This window comes from Mastacembelus armatus, unplaced genomic scaffold, assembly GCF_900324485.2.
Source record: "Mastacembelus armatus unplaced genomic scaffold, fMasArm1.2, whole genome shotgun sequence".
NCBI classification, from domain to species: domain Eukaryota; kingdom Metazoa; phylum Chordata; class Actinopteri; order Synbranchiformes; family Mastacembelidae; genus Mastacembelus; species Mastacembelus armatus.
The window spans coordinates 1165983-1180028 of record NW_022872940.1 but is presented as its reverse complement, the minus strand read 5'-3'; the positions used below and the strand labels follow the sequence as shown (position 1 = coordinate 1180028).

At 43.2% G+C, this 14046-nt stretch overlaps 1 protein-coding gene across 2 annotated transcripts; it reads right to left on the bottom strand.

Moving 5' to 3' along the window:
• Positions 1-5131: 5131 nt before the first annotated feature.
• Positions 5132-13468, bottom strand: LOC113143896 (syncytin-A-like). Of its 2 annotated transcripts, XM_026329527.2 has the most exons (4): positions 12633-13468; positions 12225-12352; positions 10260-12096; positions 5132-8713 (listed from the first exon to the last, which is right to left on the bottom strand). In XM_026329527.2, the coding sequence occupies exon 4, from the start codon at positions 7610-7612 to the stop codon at positions 6317-6319; it is 1296 nt and encodes a 431-aa protein (XP_026185312.1). In that variant the 5' UTR covers positions 7613-8713; positions 10260-12096; positions 12225-12352; positions 12633-13468; the 3' UTR covers positions 5132-6316. The 2 variants fall into 2 exon arrangements, with proteins under 2 accessions (XP_026185312.1, XP_026185311.1); XM_026329526.2 differs by having other exon boundaries at positions 5132-12096.
• Positions 13469-14046: the final 578 nt, after the last annotated feature.

Genomic DNA, 14046 nt, shown 5'->3' with positions numbered 1-14046 from the left:
TTTACTTCCCTTAAGTCTTGGATCATCCTCCAACTCCTCCCATCAGCTTTTTTCACTGGAAATATAGGGGTGTTACACTGAGCCTCTGGTGCCCTCACCAGGATCCCTGCATCAAGCATCTCTTGTACCACAGGCCTGATTCCCTGAAGGGCGTCTGGTTTAAGGGGATACTGCTTTATCCTAGGTCTATAATCAGATTTGGCCTTAATAATAACTTCTGGAGCTGTGGTCATTAGGCCTACATCAGTTTTGCTTCGAGACCGGAAACTGTCAGGCACCTCAGCCAAACACGGATCTAACTCCTCCAGAAGTAACACTCATTCTCGGTCATCCTCCCCCATGTGAGCACGGGGAGTGGCCGTTACAACCCAATTTAAGTTTTTGTAAAAACAGCTTCCCACACTATTACTAAACCCAGCCTCCTTCTTCTTCATGCCAATCACAAATACTCTCAGCTTTATTCAAAAACTGCTTTAACTCCTCCCAATACATGTCATTCGTCTTAGACACTGACAAGTGAGGATTAGGTGACCATCCCATCAAGAGGCGCTTAGCTTCTGGAGGAAGACTAACAGAGCAGACTGCCTTTCCTTTCCTATCAGTATAAAGGGTCTTAAGCGTTATTCTCTGTGGCCCTAACTTCTCAAACTTCCGTACATAGTCAAAATCTGGACCTGGGGTATGTTTATAATAGAGGGTGACATGCATCTGCTCTGGGGAGAGGCTTTCTGAGCGTGGTGGTTGAGGATCAGGCAGCAGGCGCAGTAGCTGCTCTCCTGTGCGTCCAGGGTCAGGCATGGGCAGATCTAGGGACCACCAGTAATATGGTGCCCCTTGTTTCAGCACTACATAAGAGGGGATCTCCTCCCCCGGGCCTATGGCTGCCATCCCGTTTGTAGTAGGTACTAGAGATATTTTTAACTTACTCAACAAATCTCTGCCCAATAAGTTCACAGGACAGTTAGGACACAAAACTGCCATTACCTTTACCTGAAAGCCAGATGCCTCATCCTCAATCATAAAACTTTGGGAGAAACTGCAAGGGGTGACCTGTCCATTCGCTGATTTTACAAAAATATTTTTATCACCTCTTGTCACTCCAGGAATTCTATCCCTCAAAACTGTTCTGTCTGCTCCTGTGTCACACAAAAACTTTATTTTCACTCCATTAATTTTTAGCATTCTAATGGGCATTACCTTATTCCCTTCTGCACTATAATAAGTGTCTACAATTTCTTCAAGGTCCAGCATTTCATCTACAGTAGGGCCTAGTCATGCTTGGGGGTTAAAGGGTCCCGGTCTCCTATACTCTTCTGATCGTCTGCCTTCATCTCTCCCTGAGCTCTGGTTCTGCTCATCACAATCACGGGCAAAGTGTCCTGGTCTACCGCAATTATAGTATACATCATCCTTCCATTTCCTATTTCCAGAACCTCTTCCTGAGCTCCCTCTACCTCTGCCTCTTCCTCTGAATCCTCTCCTGTTGTACTGTGAAGGACCTCCTCTCCCCCTGTCACCCATGACATCCAGTAGTGCAAACACTGCAGCTTTTGATTGTTGTTCTGATTTATGTTTCTGTAAGTCTTGGGCATGCTGTGCATAATTCATTATTTGAGTCACTCCATCTGTGGGTGTATTAATATTTAGCTTTCGGATGTGGTGAGTGACGGACGGAAGAAACCCACTCAGCAAGGCCTGCTTCAGTTGTTGCTGATAGGGGGAAGCGACAGTGTCAGAGGGATCCAAACCACTGTTTGCTTTAAACACTTCCTCTAGCCGTCCTCTATAGTCCTGCACATCCTCACCTTCTTTTTGTTTACATTGGGCAATAGCTTGGTAATCAGGAGGTTTAACAAATGCATTTTTTACTCTATCTGTCAGCAATGTAACTTGGTTGTCTAAGGCTGGGACTCCGGGGGCCAAAACTTCCCCCCCTGGAGTCTGCCCTGTATATCCTCCCCTCACTCCTCCATATCTGTGTCCTAAAGCTTTCCTGCACGCTGAGTCAATCTCCTGCCCGTCCAAATTGTAAGTTTGTCTAAGTTGTTGCTGATTTTCTAGCCATTAACGAACATTAGCGAGGGGGTCCCCTAGCCCTTTTACTGCATCCTCTAGCTCCTTACAAGACCACGGTCTCCTTACCAGGAGAAGTGGCCTGTTATCATTCCCTACTCCAAAATGAGGGTTAGGCACCTCTATGGCTGGAAAGATGCTGGCTGGGTCAGTCAATGGTGGCCAGGGCGGCGGATCAGGACGGGGCCCCATCCTTGACCCATCGCCCTGGAGGTCCCTAAACGGACTTAATTTTGACATAGCCTCTGCCAGTCCCTGGACCTCATCAACTAAAGGACCATACAGATTTCCTGATCTAGTGTGGCTAGGACTGGTTAGGGCAGGTCCAGCCGTAGGAGGCGGGATCGCGGCTGCCTTCGCTGCCCCCGTCACAGGTGCAGCAGCCGCTGCTTCTTCTTGTTGAATTAACGCTTGTGGGCACCCTACAAAATCAGCTGGCTCCTCCTGGAGGGCTGCTATGAGGGACTTTTATCTCTTCTCTTCTCAGCTTGCTCTTGCCACTTTACTGCCTCAATGAGCTGCAATTTAAATTTATCAATTTTCCTAGGTTCTGCTATGGCCATTTCTGCTTTTAACTGAGTTACCAATTTATCGCATGCGCAGGTTTCCAATTTTCCAGGAAACTCATACTTTTTCCCTCCATTCTCCTAAATATCTCGCTGATCCAGGAGAATAAGTGTTCATAAATTTAGGATCCCCCATTAATTGGGGTTTACTGTTCCCCTTTCCCATAGTTGCAACTTTGGCACAAGCAAACGATCAGTCACAACAGCGCGGGGATCGTCCACTGTATCAAGCTTCTACAGGTACTAATTACCTGCGGATACAGCCGTCCACCACACTCAACTTTTCAATTTTTACTTGTGCCCAACAAAATACACAGTTTAAATAGTTTAGTGACGCTGCTCTATTCAGCCGACAATAGTCCGTCAACTACCATCAATCACACGTTCTCATTCACTCACACGCTCTCATTCACTCACACGTGTTTCAGTATCCCTGATACTTTCTTTTCGTCCCTGACGAATAGCGCTTTTACTTTTCAAGTGTCCCTGACACTGCTATGTCCCTGACATAGGTTTCGTCCCTGACGAACTTACAGCTGCTTTCTAGTGTCCCTGACACTGCTGTGTCCCTGACATAGGTTTCGTCCCTGACGAACTTACAGCTGCTATCTAGTGTCCCTGACACTGCTATGTCCCAGACATAGAAGTCAACGCAGCTCACCTATTTCTGCAGATACGTCTCTTGTCCGGCTTCCGTCAAGCAGCAGAAGTGAAGAGGATCTTTTCAGGCGAGTAGACACCGACCTCGCGTCGAATTCACGAGGGTGGATTTTCCTCGATCCCCTATGGGACCGACTGTGCACAGTTTTCCAGCGTCCTCGTCCTCCTCTTCACCGTTGATGCTGTATTGGAAACCGGGCGGAAACACCAATAAATGTTGGTTCTAATCAAACATCTACACAGAGACTTTCTTTTCTAGGTTGAGCTCGTGACTTTTAGGAGATGCACACTTGGTGCTATCCCCGGCTGCAGCCACGAGCCCGCTCAGAACACTTTAATTTATATCTGGAGGTGGTTACATGACTTCCAGGCACCGTCTCACTTTACACAATAGGGGAGAGTTGAAACATAGGTTAACTTCAAAGTTCATACAGAGTTCACATCCATATCTTTACATGTCTTGGTGATTTACACAGAAAAACAGAGAACATCCTTGACTGTGATATGCCTGGTTGCACCCTTTACATAAATCTGTCTGCAAAATGACAATTCTCATAACACAGTTAGCAATTTACAATGTCCTTATTCTAACAACTGTCCTTCCTTTACTTTAAAAGAGATGACCCCTCGGAGTTTGCAAAGCTTAACATGGCCCTGGAAAACCTGCTACCACCAAATGAAACTGAGCAAAATAATCGCATTCTGTTGGACCATTTGAAACTGTCATTTGGCCTTAGCATATGCTCATCATCCTCAGCCTTACGCTATTAGGTCTTGTGAAGGCTCTCCAGAAGAAATGTGGCCAAGCCCGATCTGTGGATATTAAGAACAACTGCTTCCATCTAGAACATTCCAACTATAGTTACAGGGTACTCTTGGGGGGTCAGCCAGTTTGCTGTATTGATCAGAGCTCTGGTTGGTATGCATTAGTCTTGGGGTCATAATGAATGAGCCAAGGAGTGTGCATGTGCATTACATGTCCATCAACTGCTCAGTAAACTTTTAGGTGGACATGTGGACAACTTTTCCAGACATGCCAGAACTGCGACCCTTATAATCTCATTAATTTTGCAAATTGGCTGGAGGAAGAGATGGCGTGTCAAAGTATGGCTCTTAAAGTAAACAAATAGTCAAGCAAGAAATTCCAAGTCACAGGCCAGGAAGGTCTACAAAGTCAACTTTAACAACTACTTTATTCCAGTTTATAAAGCAAGAGGAGAACTCCAGACTTCAGAAAACTCCTATTGTCAAAAGTCAGATGAGCCTAGAACCTCTTGTGTCTTCTGTAATAATCAAGCTCAGCACCTCATCACATAGTCATTACTCTCTGACTGACAGACACAAAATTAGTCTTCCTGATTGAACTGTGGCTACAGGTCATTATTTAAATCTTAATTAAACCTATGCTGCATCCCGATTCCATACTACATATTAACTGTATATGATGTAACCATATCCATTTAAAAAGTGTTTAGTATAGTATGAAAGCTAGTGTAACATTGAAACAGCTAAAATAGCTGCCATAAAGAATATTCCTGGTTCCTCCTCCTGCCCTGGTTAGCATGTTTGACAAGCTCAGTGAGAAAAGGCACAGGTTAAGGTGAAAAGAAAATACCAAAAAAACTGCACTGCAGTATTTATGTTATTATTGAAATACTTGCCTAACTAGTCAGCCTTCATGTAAGCAATACACTCAAGATATATCTCTAATGTGCATGATTTGCATGTAAGAAAAAGCTTATTAGAGTAACTGTTCACATTATCATGTTCACACATGTAGTGTTCAGATACCCCTGCTCTGAACCCAAAGAAATTCTTTCATTGTCATTGTCAGCGTGTTCGTTTATCTGAATTAGTGGAGGAGAGGGTAATTGATCTTAAAAGTATTTAATTGAAATTCCAAAGCTTGTACAAGGACCCACTTCCTGGTCAGAAAATCACAGTCTGCAAGCAGTTAGCTGTAACCAACTTCACAGGAAGAAAGATGCTGAACAAAGGACAAACATGACATTATAAGGCTGCCAAAAATCACATCTCATTGGTTGACTACAGGTGGGGAGGGCTTTGGTTTAGACTTTCACCTTCCCTTGTTGGTGCCCTGGGTTGGTCCCAACCCCTCAGCACTTTGCCATCCTCCTCTTCTTATCTTCTTGTCCAGAGCTGCTCCTCATCCTACAAAACATTCTGTGACACAGTACCTAGTACCTCTGTATCCCTTTTTCATAAGCCCCCCTTATTTGGTAACTCATCCTTGAAGTTTGTGATTCTCTCATCCCTGACTACACCTTGCCTCTCCCTCTGTAACAGTGTATCATACAGGGCCTCTCTCAGCCTGGCAACTTCACCTTGCCTCCCCTCAGCAACAGTGTATCATATGGGGCCTCTCTTTCTGCAGGCTGATCTTATCTGTAGTATCATGCATACACACTGTAGAAACTATTCCTGTGACCTTTCTCTCCCTGTGACCTTTCCCTGAACAACACATATGTTAGTAATTACAAAGTTAGATGGTTAACCCAGCATCAAGTTGTTTACATTTATTCTCTAGCATCTCTATGGCATTGCACAACACACATGTAAATATAGTATTTCAGTTAGTCATTCTCCTAAACTACTTATGTGGGTGAGTATATGTGTAAGCACCTGTGTATGTGTGTGCGTGTGTGTTGTTGGGTATATGTGTGGGGTAAGCGTATGTGTGTGTGCATGTGTGAGTGTACGTGTTAGACTCCTTCACATCTGATTGCTTCTTCACACAGTGGGCAAGGTTTGTAACCCTTGATCCTCACAATTTGGTCTTATACTCTTTGTAACAATGTATAAGCGTCTATAAGAGTAATGATATAATAAATGAAAGAAGTAAATATGTGAATTTATTTCCCAATATTATAAGTGAAATTAGTAAGATTTTATTTCCAAACAGTTATAAATGAAGTTAGTAAATGTGTAAGATTTATTAAATGAGGTTAGTAAATGTGTAAAATTAATTTCCCAACAATTCCCCCCTTTTACACCTTTTAAGGTGTAAACACAACCTTCAGGTAATCATCTTCAACATCAGATTCTATATCATCAAAGTGTAAAGCATTGAGCAGTGGCATTTGCACTGCCGGGGCATGGCCCTCTCCCTTGGTCAATGCAGTCTCTATCAACCGGCTCACCAGACTGCGGAGACAAGGAATACAGCAACACCCACAGCAAACAAGCACAGCAGCAAAAACAGCAAATGACATTAAAACAGATATAATCCAACTTGAATATTTTCCAAACATACTTTGCAGCCAATTGGTAAATGGATCATCTATACCTGAATTCTCAGCCAGTTCCTCAGACAGGGCGGTGAGTCCCTCCAATGCCTTGGTGATACTACCATCTGGAGCAGTGTTATTTGGGATGAATGTGCAACAGAATGTACCAAACATTTTGCATACTCCACCTTTTTCAGCCAGGAGCATATCTAAAGCCATGCGATTCTGCCAGGCCATCAGTGATGTGGGGCCCAACTGTTCTGCAATTCCGCGCACAGCATCTCTGGTATAATTGACAAATCTTTGTTGGTTATAGTACAGGTAATTTATCCAATCCACATTTTTTTTAATAGTGCTCCACCAGAAAAGGAAGGACTCAAAGCCTGCTCCAATCTGATTTCTGGCCTTGAACTCATCTGGAACCCCCCTAGGTACCCCAATTGCATCTATGTATACCCCACCATCAAATGAACCTCCCGGATTTCCCATACTCCTGTTGGATCGGGAGTGTTGAATTAATTTAGCATCTAGTTTACTATAGTCCCCTGGGGCAAACATCTTAAATGGCATAACTAATTGTACCAAAGCACATTGTCCAGAGAAGTTCCTTGGTAATGATGCATACAACTTCTTGGGTCCACACAACCACCAGAGGTCAGCCCTTCCAGTCGTTTGTTCTAGGAAATCAGATCTAGTTAGGTTAGCAGGATTATTACTCAGATCTACGTAGGAGGCACAGTAACCTCGGGGAAGGTAACCTACAGAAATACCATCACCGGTGAGATTGAAACAGGTGTAATTAGCTTTGTAAACCTCCACAGAGTGTGGGATTGAGGGTTTGACCTTACTTACAGATGGATATAAGTACTGGAAAGGCTGACATGGACCTGCTCCTCCGGTGGAGTTGTGGAACAAGGTAACCGCACATCTAAGTCCCTCTGGGCTGTTCTGCAAATCTAATGGATAAGGTATTGTGGTGAGATGAGGCCTTGCAGAGGCCACAAGCAATACAATTACTGACATTAGTTTGTTTTGCCGTATACCAAACCCACTCCAACCACTCATTTCTCTGTGTATCCAGTTTCTAAGGCCAGGGTATCCTCCTGCGTGAGGTTCTGTAAGTATCTTACTGGACTAGCGTCCCCTGGTGTGCTAGCTGTAACGTAGAATACAGAAGTGGGCTTAGGTCCAGATGTCACTCGATATTTAAACTTCCCCATTGGATCCCTCCCATCGACGTGAGCTCCCAATATGTAGGTCCCAGAATCAGTGATCTTGGGGTCTTTGAGGGTGAGAATCAAGGGGTTACAGGTCCGCCTGCCGCAATTACTAGGCTGAGATGATTTAACAATTGTTAACCTATTTTTCAGATTTGGTTTTGGGTTATAGCCCCAATCATGAAGTCCAGTGTTAGCAACTACAAAATTCCAGCTTTCACACCATTGGCCATAATTACTATTTAATGCGGCTGCAGGCCCATGACCCCCTGGATATCCCTTGTAGACTGAAGAGGTTATTACACAAATGTACTTATCTGACCAACTCCATTGGACCTGTCTCCCAGGCCCACAATTAACCACACTGCAAAAATCTAACTGGACAACACATGTGCTCCCTTCTACACAGTCAATAACCACAGGAGTGTTACCAATCTCTCGCTTCCCTATGGAGTGGTTGGTTTGAGTCTGATTTTTGTTTGTTTGACATTTCAGCCATATCCATGGCCCTACTACCAAAATAGCAAGAACAAGCAAACAACATGTAGTCCCCCGGGCCCCACAGAACCCAGGATGTCTAAATGGATGCCATGGTCTGGGTTTTGATATCATGGCAACAGGTTCGGCTTTGTTTACTTAGTTTAATTAGGAGTCAATTTTGACCTATCCTTTTGGAGCCCTCCTGAATATCAGTCAAATCAGTTCTAGCCTCACTCAAAGTTCGTGAGGGAGAAGGGGCAGGTACACAATGTGTCAGGTGGTGCCAATTTGCTCCAGCTTTACCTTTTACCTGAACCGAGTGGGAGGTAGCCTCCACCACTTCGAATGGTCCAGTCCACCTGGGTTCAGCCCACTTTCTCTTGTGGACCTTCACTCGTACCCAATCCCCTACCTGCACAGCTGGAGTCTTCTCAGGAGTTGCCGGCTGGTCCCGTTCAGCTCTCTCAACCTGCACAGACAGACTTTTTAGGACACTAGTTAGTGCTTTCATGTATTCATCACAGCTAATTTGCCACATATCCAGCCCAGGAACCCCCGGAAGATCCCTGGGAGGGCCAGGCATCTGGCGACCAGTCAGCAACTCATGTGGGCTCAAGTGAGTCTTCGACCCTGGAGAGGTGCGCATAGACATGAGGGCGGCAGGCAAGGCTTCTACCCAGTTTAGCTTAGTGCCATGACATATCTTAGCTATCTTCCTCTTCAATGTCTGATTAGCCCTTTCCACTATGCCTTGTGATTGTGGATGATACACTGAACCAAACTTGTGTGTGATGCCCAATGCTTTCTCTACCTCACCCAACTGTTTGTTAGTGAAGTGTGTGCCATTATCTGATCTAATGACTTTGGGGACACCATAACGAGGAGTATTAGAATACCCCAATGTATACCAGTGTCTAATGGGTGTGTCGTATGGGCATGCAACTGTTTACTATCTAATTGTTATTTATTTATTTATTTTTATGCTGCTTTAAGTAAAGGGTAATTAGAATATTCTTAAGCAATGTCTATTATGCGTGTTGTATGGGTGCAACTAGTGTGTGTCTGATCCTAGTGCTTCACCAGTGTCCTGCTGTATACAATGTAAAACAAGGCACTTACAGTGGGTGGCGTTGCCTCTCTCCCTCCTTCCACAGGCACCTCCTTGACGTGGGCACAATCAATCACTCAGGCACACTCAGTTCTCACTCCTCTAGCTCTGTCTCTGCTGTGTTACAATTCCTTATCTGCTTTTCTCAGCAAATGCTAAGCCAACGCCCAATATCAACTTTTTCAGCTATACTTCTCACTCTTCCTATTGTTCCCTGTCAGGACACACACACGCATACACTCTTAATTCTCTATGGCAGGCTTATGAATTAATATTGTTTATCAATTTAGAACATTTCAAATAAACACATTCAATCAGCAATTTCAGGACACACACTTCTACGTGCTACTTCAACAGACAGAGGGCTTATGTTATCACCGTCAGGTTTCCACCCTCCCGCTGATTCACACGAGAAACACAAAAGACAGACACAGACAGACACGCAGTAATATGGATATCTATACTTTTCTACATTATTTTTGGCCAGGGACTCTAAACCCAGTCTTAAACTCACTCTTAACAGCTTTTTTGGGTCTTTTTCACCCCAAGGGACTTTAAACCCACTCTTAAACTCACTTTTCACAACTTTTATGGGTCTTTTTCACCCCAAGGGACTTTAAACCCACTCTTAAACTCACTTTTCACAACTTTTATGGGTCTTTTTCACCCCAAGGGACTTTAAACCCCCCTTAAATAATATATTTATATAAAAATTCTTAGGTTGGAATTTCAATTATCAATATCAAAATAAGTATTTAGAACACATCAAACTTTTAACAATACAATTCAACACGTAATGCCGTGGTTTAAGAATTTGGGTCACAGGTGTCCTTACCCTCAGACAGTACACTCAATTTGGAAAAACCAATATGCAGATTTTGGTTGTAAAACAACAGGCTCTGCTTACCTTTGTTTTAGACCCGGGTCGTGCCTTGTCTGAGGACTTGGCCCACCAGCCAGGAGACTCCCCTCGACCTCCCGTTTCCCAGATCACGTCGGGGTCACCAAGTTTGTCAGCGTGTTCGTTTATCTGAATTAGTGGAGGAGAGGGTAATTGATCTTAAAAGTATTTAATTGAAATTCCAAAGCTTGTACAAGGACCCACTTCCTGGTCAGAAAATCACAGTCTGCAAGCAGTTAGCTGTAACCAACTTCACAGGAAGAAAGATGCTGAACAAAGGACAAACATGACATTATAAGGCTGCCAAAAATCACATCTCATTGGTTGACTACAGGTGGGGAGGGCTTTGGTTTAGACTTTCACCTTCCCTTGTTGGTGCCCTGGGTTGGTCCCAACCCCTCAGCACTTTGCCATCCTCCTCTTCTTATCTTCTTGTCCAGAGCTGCTCCTCATCCTACAAAACATTCTGTGACACAGTACCTAGTACCTCTGTATCCCTTTTTCATAACCCCCCCTTATTTGGTAACTCATCCTTGAAGTTTGTGATTCTCTCATCCCTGACTACACCTTGCCTCTCCCTCTGTAACAGTGTATCATACAGGGCCTCTCTCAGCCTGGCAACTTCACCTTGCCTCCCCTCAGCAACAGTGTATCATATGGGGCCTCTCTTTCTGCAGGCTGATCTTATCTGTAGTATCATGCATACACACTGTAGAAACTATTCCTGTGACCTTTCTCTCCCTGTGACCTTTCCCTGAACAACACATATGTTAGTAATTACAAAGTTAGATGGTTAACCCAGCATCAAGTTGTTTACATTTATTCTCTAGCATCTCTATGGCATTGCACAACACACATGTAAATATAGTATTTCAGTTAGTCATTCTCCTAAACTACTTATGTGGGTGAGTATATGTGTAAGCACCTGTGTATGTGTGTGCGTGTGTGTTGTTGGGTATATGTGTGGGGTAAGCGTATGTGTGTGTGCATGTGTGAGTGTACGTGTTAGACTCCTTCACATCTGATTGCTTCTTCACACAGTGGGCAAGGTTTGTAACCCTTGATCCTCACAATTTGGTCTTATACTCTTTGTAACAATGTATAAGCGTCTATAAGAGTAATGATATAATAAATGAAAGAAGTAAATATGTGAATTTATTTCCCAATATTATAAGTGAAATTAGTAAGATTTTATTTCCAAACAGTTATAAATGAAGTTAGTAAATGTGTAAGATTTATTAAATGAGGTTAGTAAATGTGTAAAATTTATTTCCCAACATCATTCATTGATTATTAACTGCATGTTGGTAAGTACAGTGGGCAACGCTGTACTTGAAGTGCATTGCATGCACAAAACATATATATGCTGTTTTTCTTTTATGTAAACATTATGAAACACACAATAGTGTTTTTTGAATCTATATCAGGAAGCAACTACGAATAAAACTGTCAAACATTTCAAAGCACATTTTCCATATGAAGTGGGAAAAAACAAAACAAAACACACCTACTCTTTAGTAGGTTTGAGTCAGTTACTGCATCCGTACCAGTTTGGTGCTCTGTTCATGTGTCCTGGATTGAGACACTGAACATGCTATCTGACTGTTCCTTAGATAAGAGTATCAGCTACATGTTAGATAATGCAAACTCAGTGCATTGTTCAAAGGGTACATAAATACTGCAATCGTGTTTGTGTGTGTGTGTATATATATATATATACACATATATGTGTGTGTGTGTTGTGTTGTGGACCATGGTCAGAAGCCCTGATAAGCAGTCATGATCTTGCATTATGTGGCACGTTCTTTGTTCGGTGCTGAATATGTACTGGAATTTCTTCATCCTGTGCAAAAGACAAAAGGTTAAAATTAGCATCTCTGTGGCTGTCAGGTTATGGGTTATGATGGTTATGATATAGCTTTACTTCCACACAGACTTCATTACATTAACTTAAAACACGTAATAACATACTGTTTCATTGTCTGCTGTCTCCTCTCCCTCAGTTTGCTGGCTGCCAGCATTGACTGCCTCAAAGTCAGACAGCGCACTTTCCACTGCCTCCTCATCATAGTCTGTCTGGTATTCATCAGACGGTTCCTCTGAAGACAGTCAAGGGACATTATCATTTTGTCCCATTTTAAATCACAATCTATTATTATTATTATTTATGTAACTTGTCAAAGGAGAGCATTTGAGTATTTTTGGACAAAAAGACACTTGCCAATATCATCAGGACCATCAGGTTCTTATCTTTATTAGAGATTTGATATAATCACATACAAGTCTGGGCTATAACTGTAAATCAAAAGCATGCTTGAATATTAGCTAATAATGATAAGCGCATGCTAATTATTAGCTTATGATTTCAATGTTACTAACCATTGATTAAAGTGCTCGTCACAGGTTCGATTCTTGACACAATTTCAGCCAAGTCGGTAAAGGAGGCATTTGGACAGGTTGACCACCTGAGAGATGCAACACATCATATAAGAGAAGGCTTTAGTTCAGCTTCTTTGTAGTTGATTCACAGTCGACGTGATTCTAATTATACACAGTACAGTATATGCGAACAATTTCTTAGTGCAAGCTATAGCATTTTGTGTATCACATGTAACCACTAGATATGTCTGATGGAGATCTGAAGTGTAACAGCAATACAATTAAAGGTGCCCCGTAGGTCCCAGGTGCAGCAAACAGTATAGAGGTAAAACATCTTAGTATTGCACCAACTCGGCAATCTGACAAAACCCTGCAATGCACTCCAAGGTCCAGAGCATCTGGCTACCACAGCCAGCTGATTAGGCGCACATGTGACACCCATCTCTGATGCATGAAATTCATGCACGTAATTCGACTGTATGTCTAATTACTGACAGCCATCGTGTTTGTAACAGAGCGAGAGAGAGAGAGAGAGAGATGGCCCATATAGCCAGTAAATAAAGACATGAAAGATCATGACAGGTGTTTTATCAGCTTCTTCATATTGATTTTGTTGATATTTCTGGCTTTGGTGAAGATTAGATCATATTTCATGACCATTTTATGCAGAATCCCAAGAAACTGCAGTGTCATTACTTTTCCTGACAACTGTGTAAGCATACTGTCAGAGAAAGCGTGTCGTGTTGTGTGTGTTGCATAGTTCGTCTACAGACTAGCAACAGACTAGCTATAGTTTAACACACCTAAAAACTAACTAAACTCTAAACAATTCATTAACTGCTACATTCCCGTACTAGTCAAGTACCTTTCTATTTTGACCGGTATTTATTGCTATTTCCTGACTTAGCGCTCGTTAGCCTACCGGTTAGCTTAGCTAGCTAGTTAGCTTAGCTAACATGGCCTCTCCCTCTCTCTCTCTCTTTCTTGCTCGGTGTGCCACATGTTTAGTTATTCCTCTGCCTCCTTTAGCGATAATGATACCTGTATTAAGTGTAAGGTTCTGATAGCCTTGGAGGCGAGGATCACTGATTTGGAAGCGCGGCTCCGCACCTTCGAACAAAAGCCAGCTAGCCCAGCCCCGTTAGCTGGTGTGGAGCCACCGAGCTCAGGGTCTGTTAGCGGTCCAAGGGCAGCTCCGGAGCAGCCCGGAGAATTAGCCTGGGCGACGGTCCGACGGAAACGTACTCCTAAGCAGAAGCCCACGGCTCATCACCTGCCTGTTCACGTTTCTAATAGATTTTTTCCGCTCAGCGACACACCCGCTGAGAAACCGACTCTGATAATTGGCGATTCCATAGTCAGGAACGTGAAGCTAGAGACACCAGCGACCATAGTCAAATGTATTCCTGGGGCC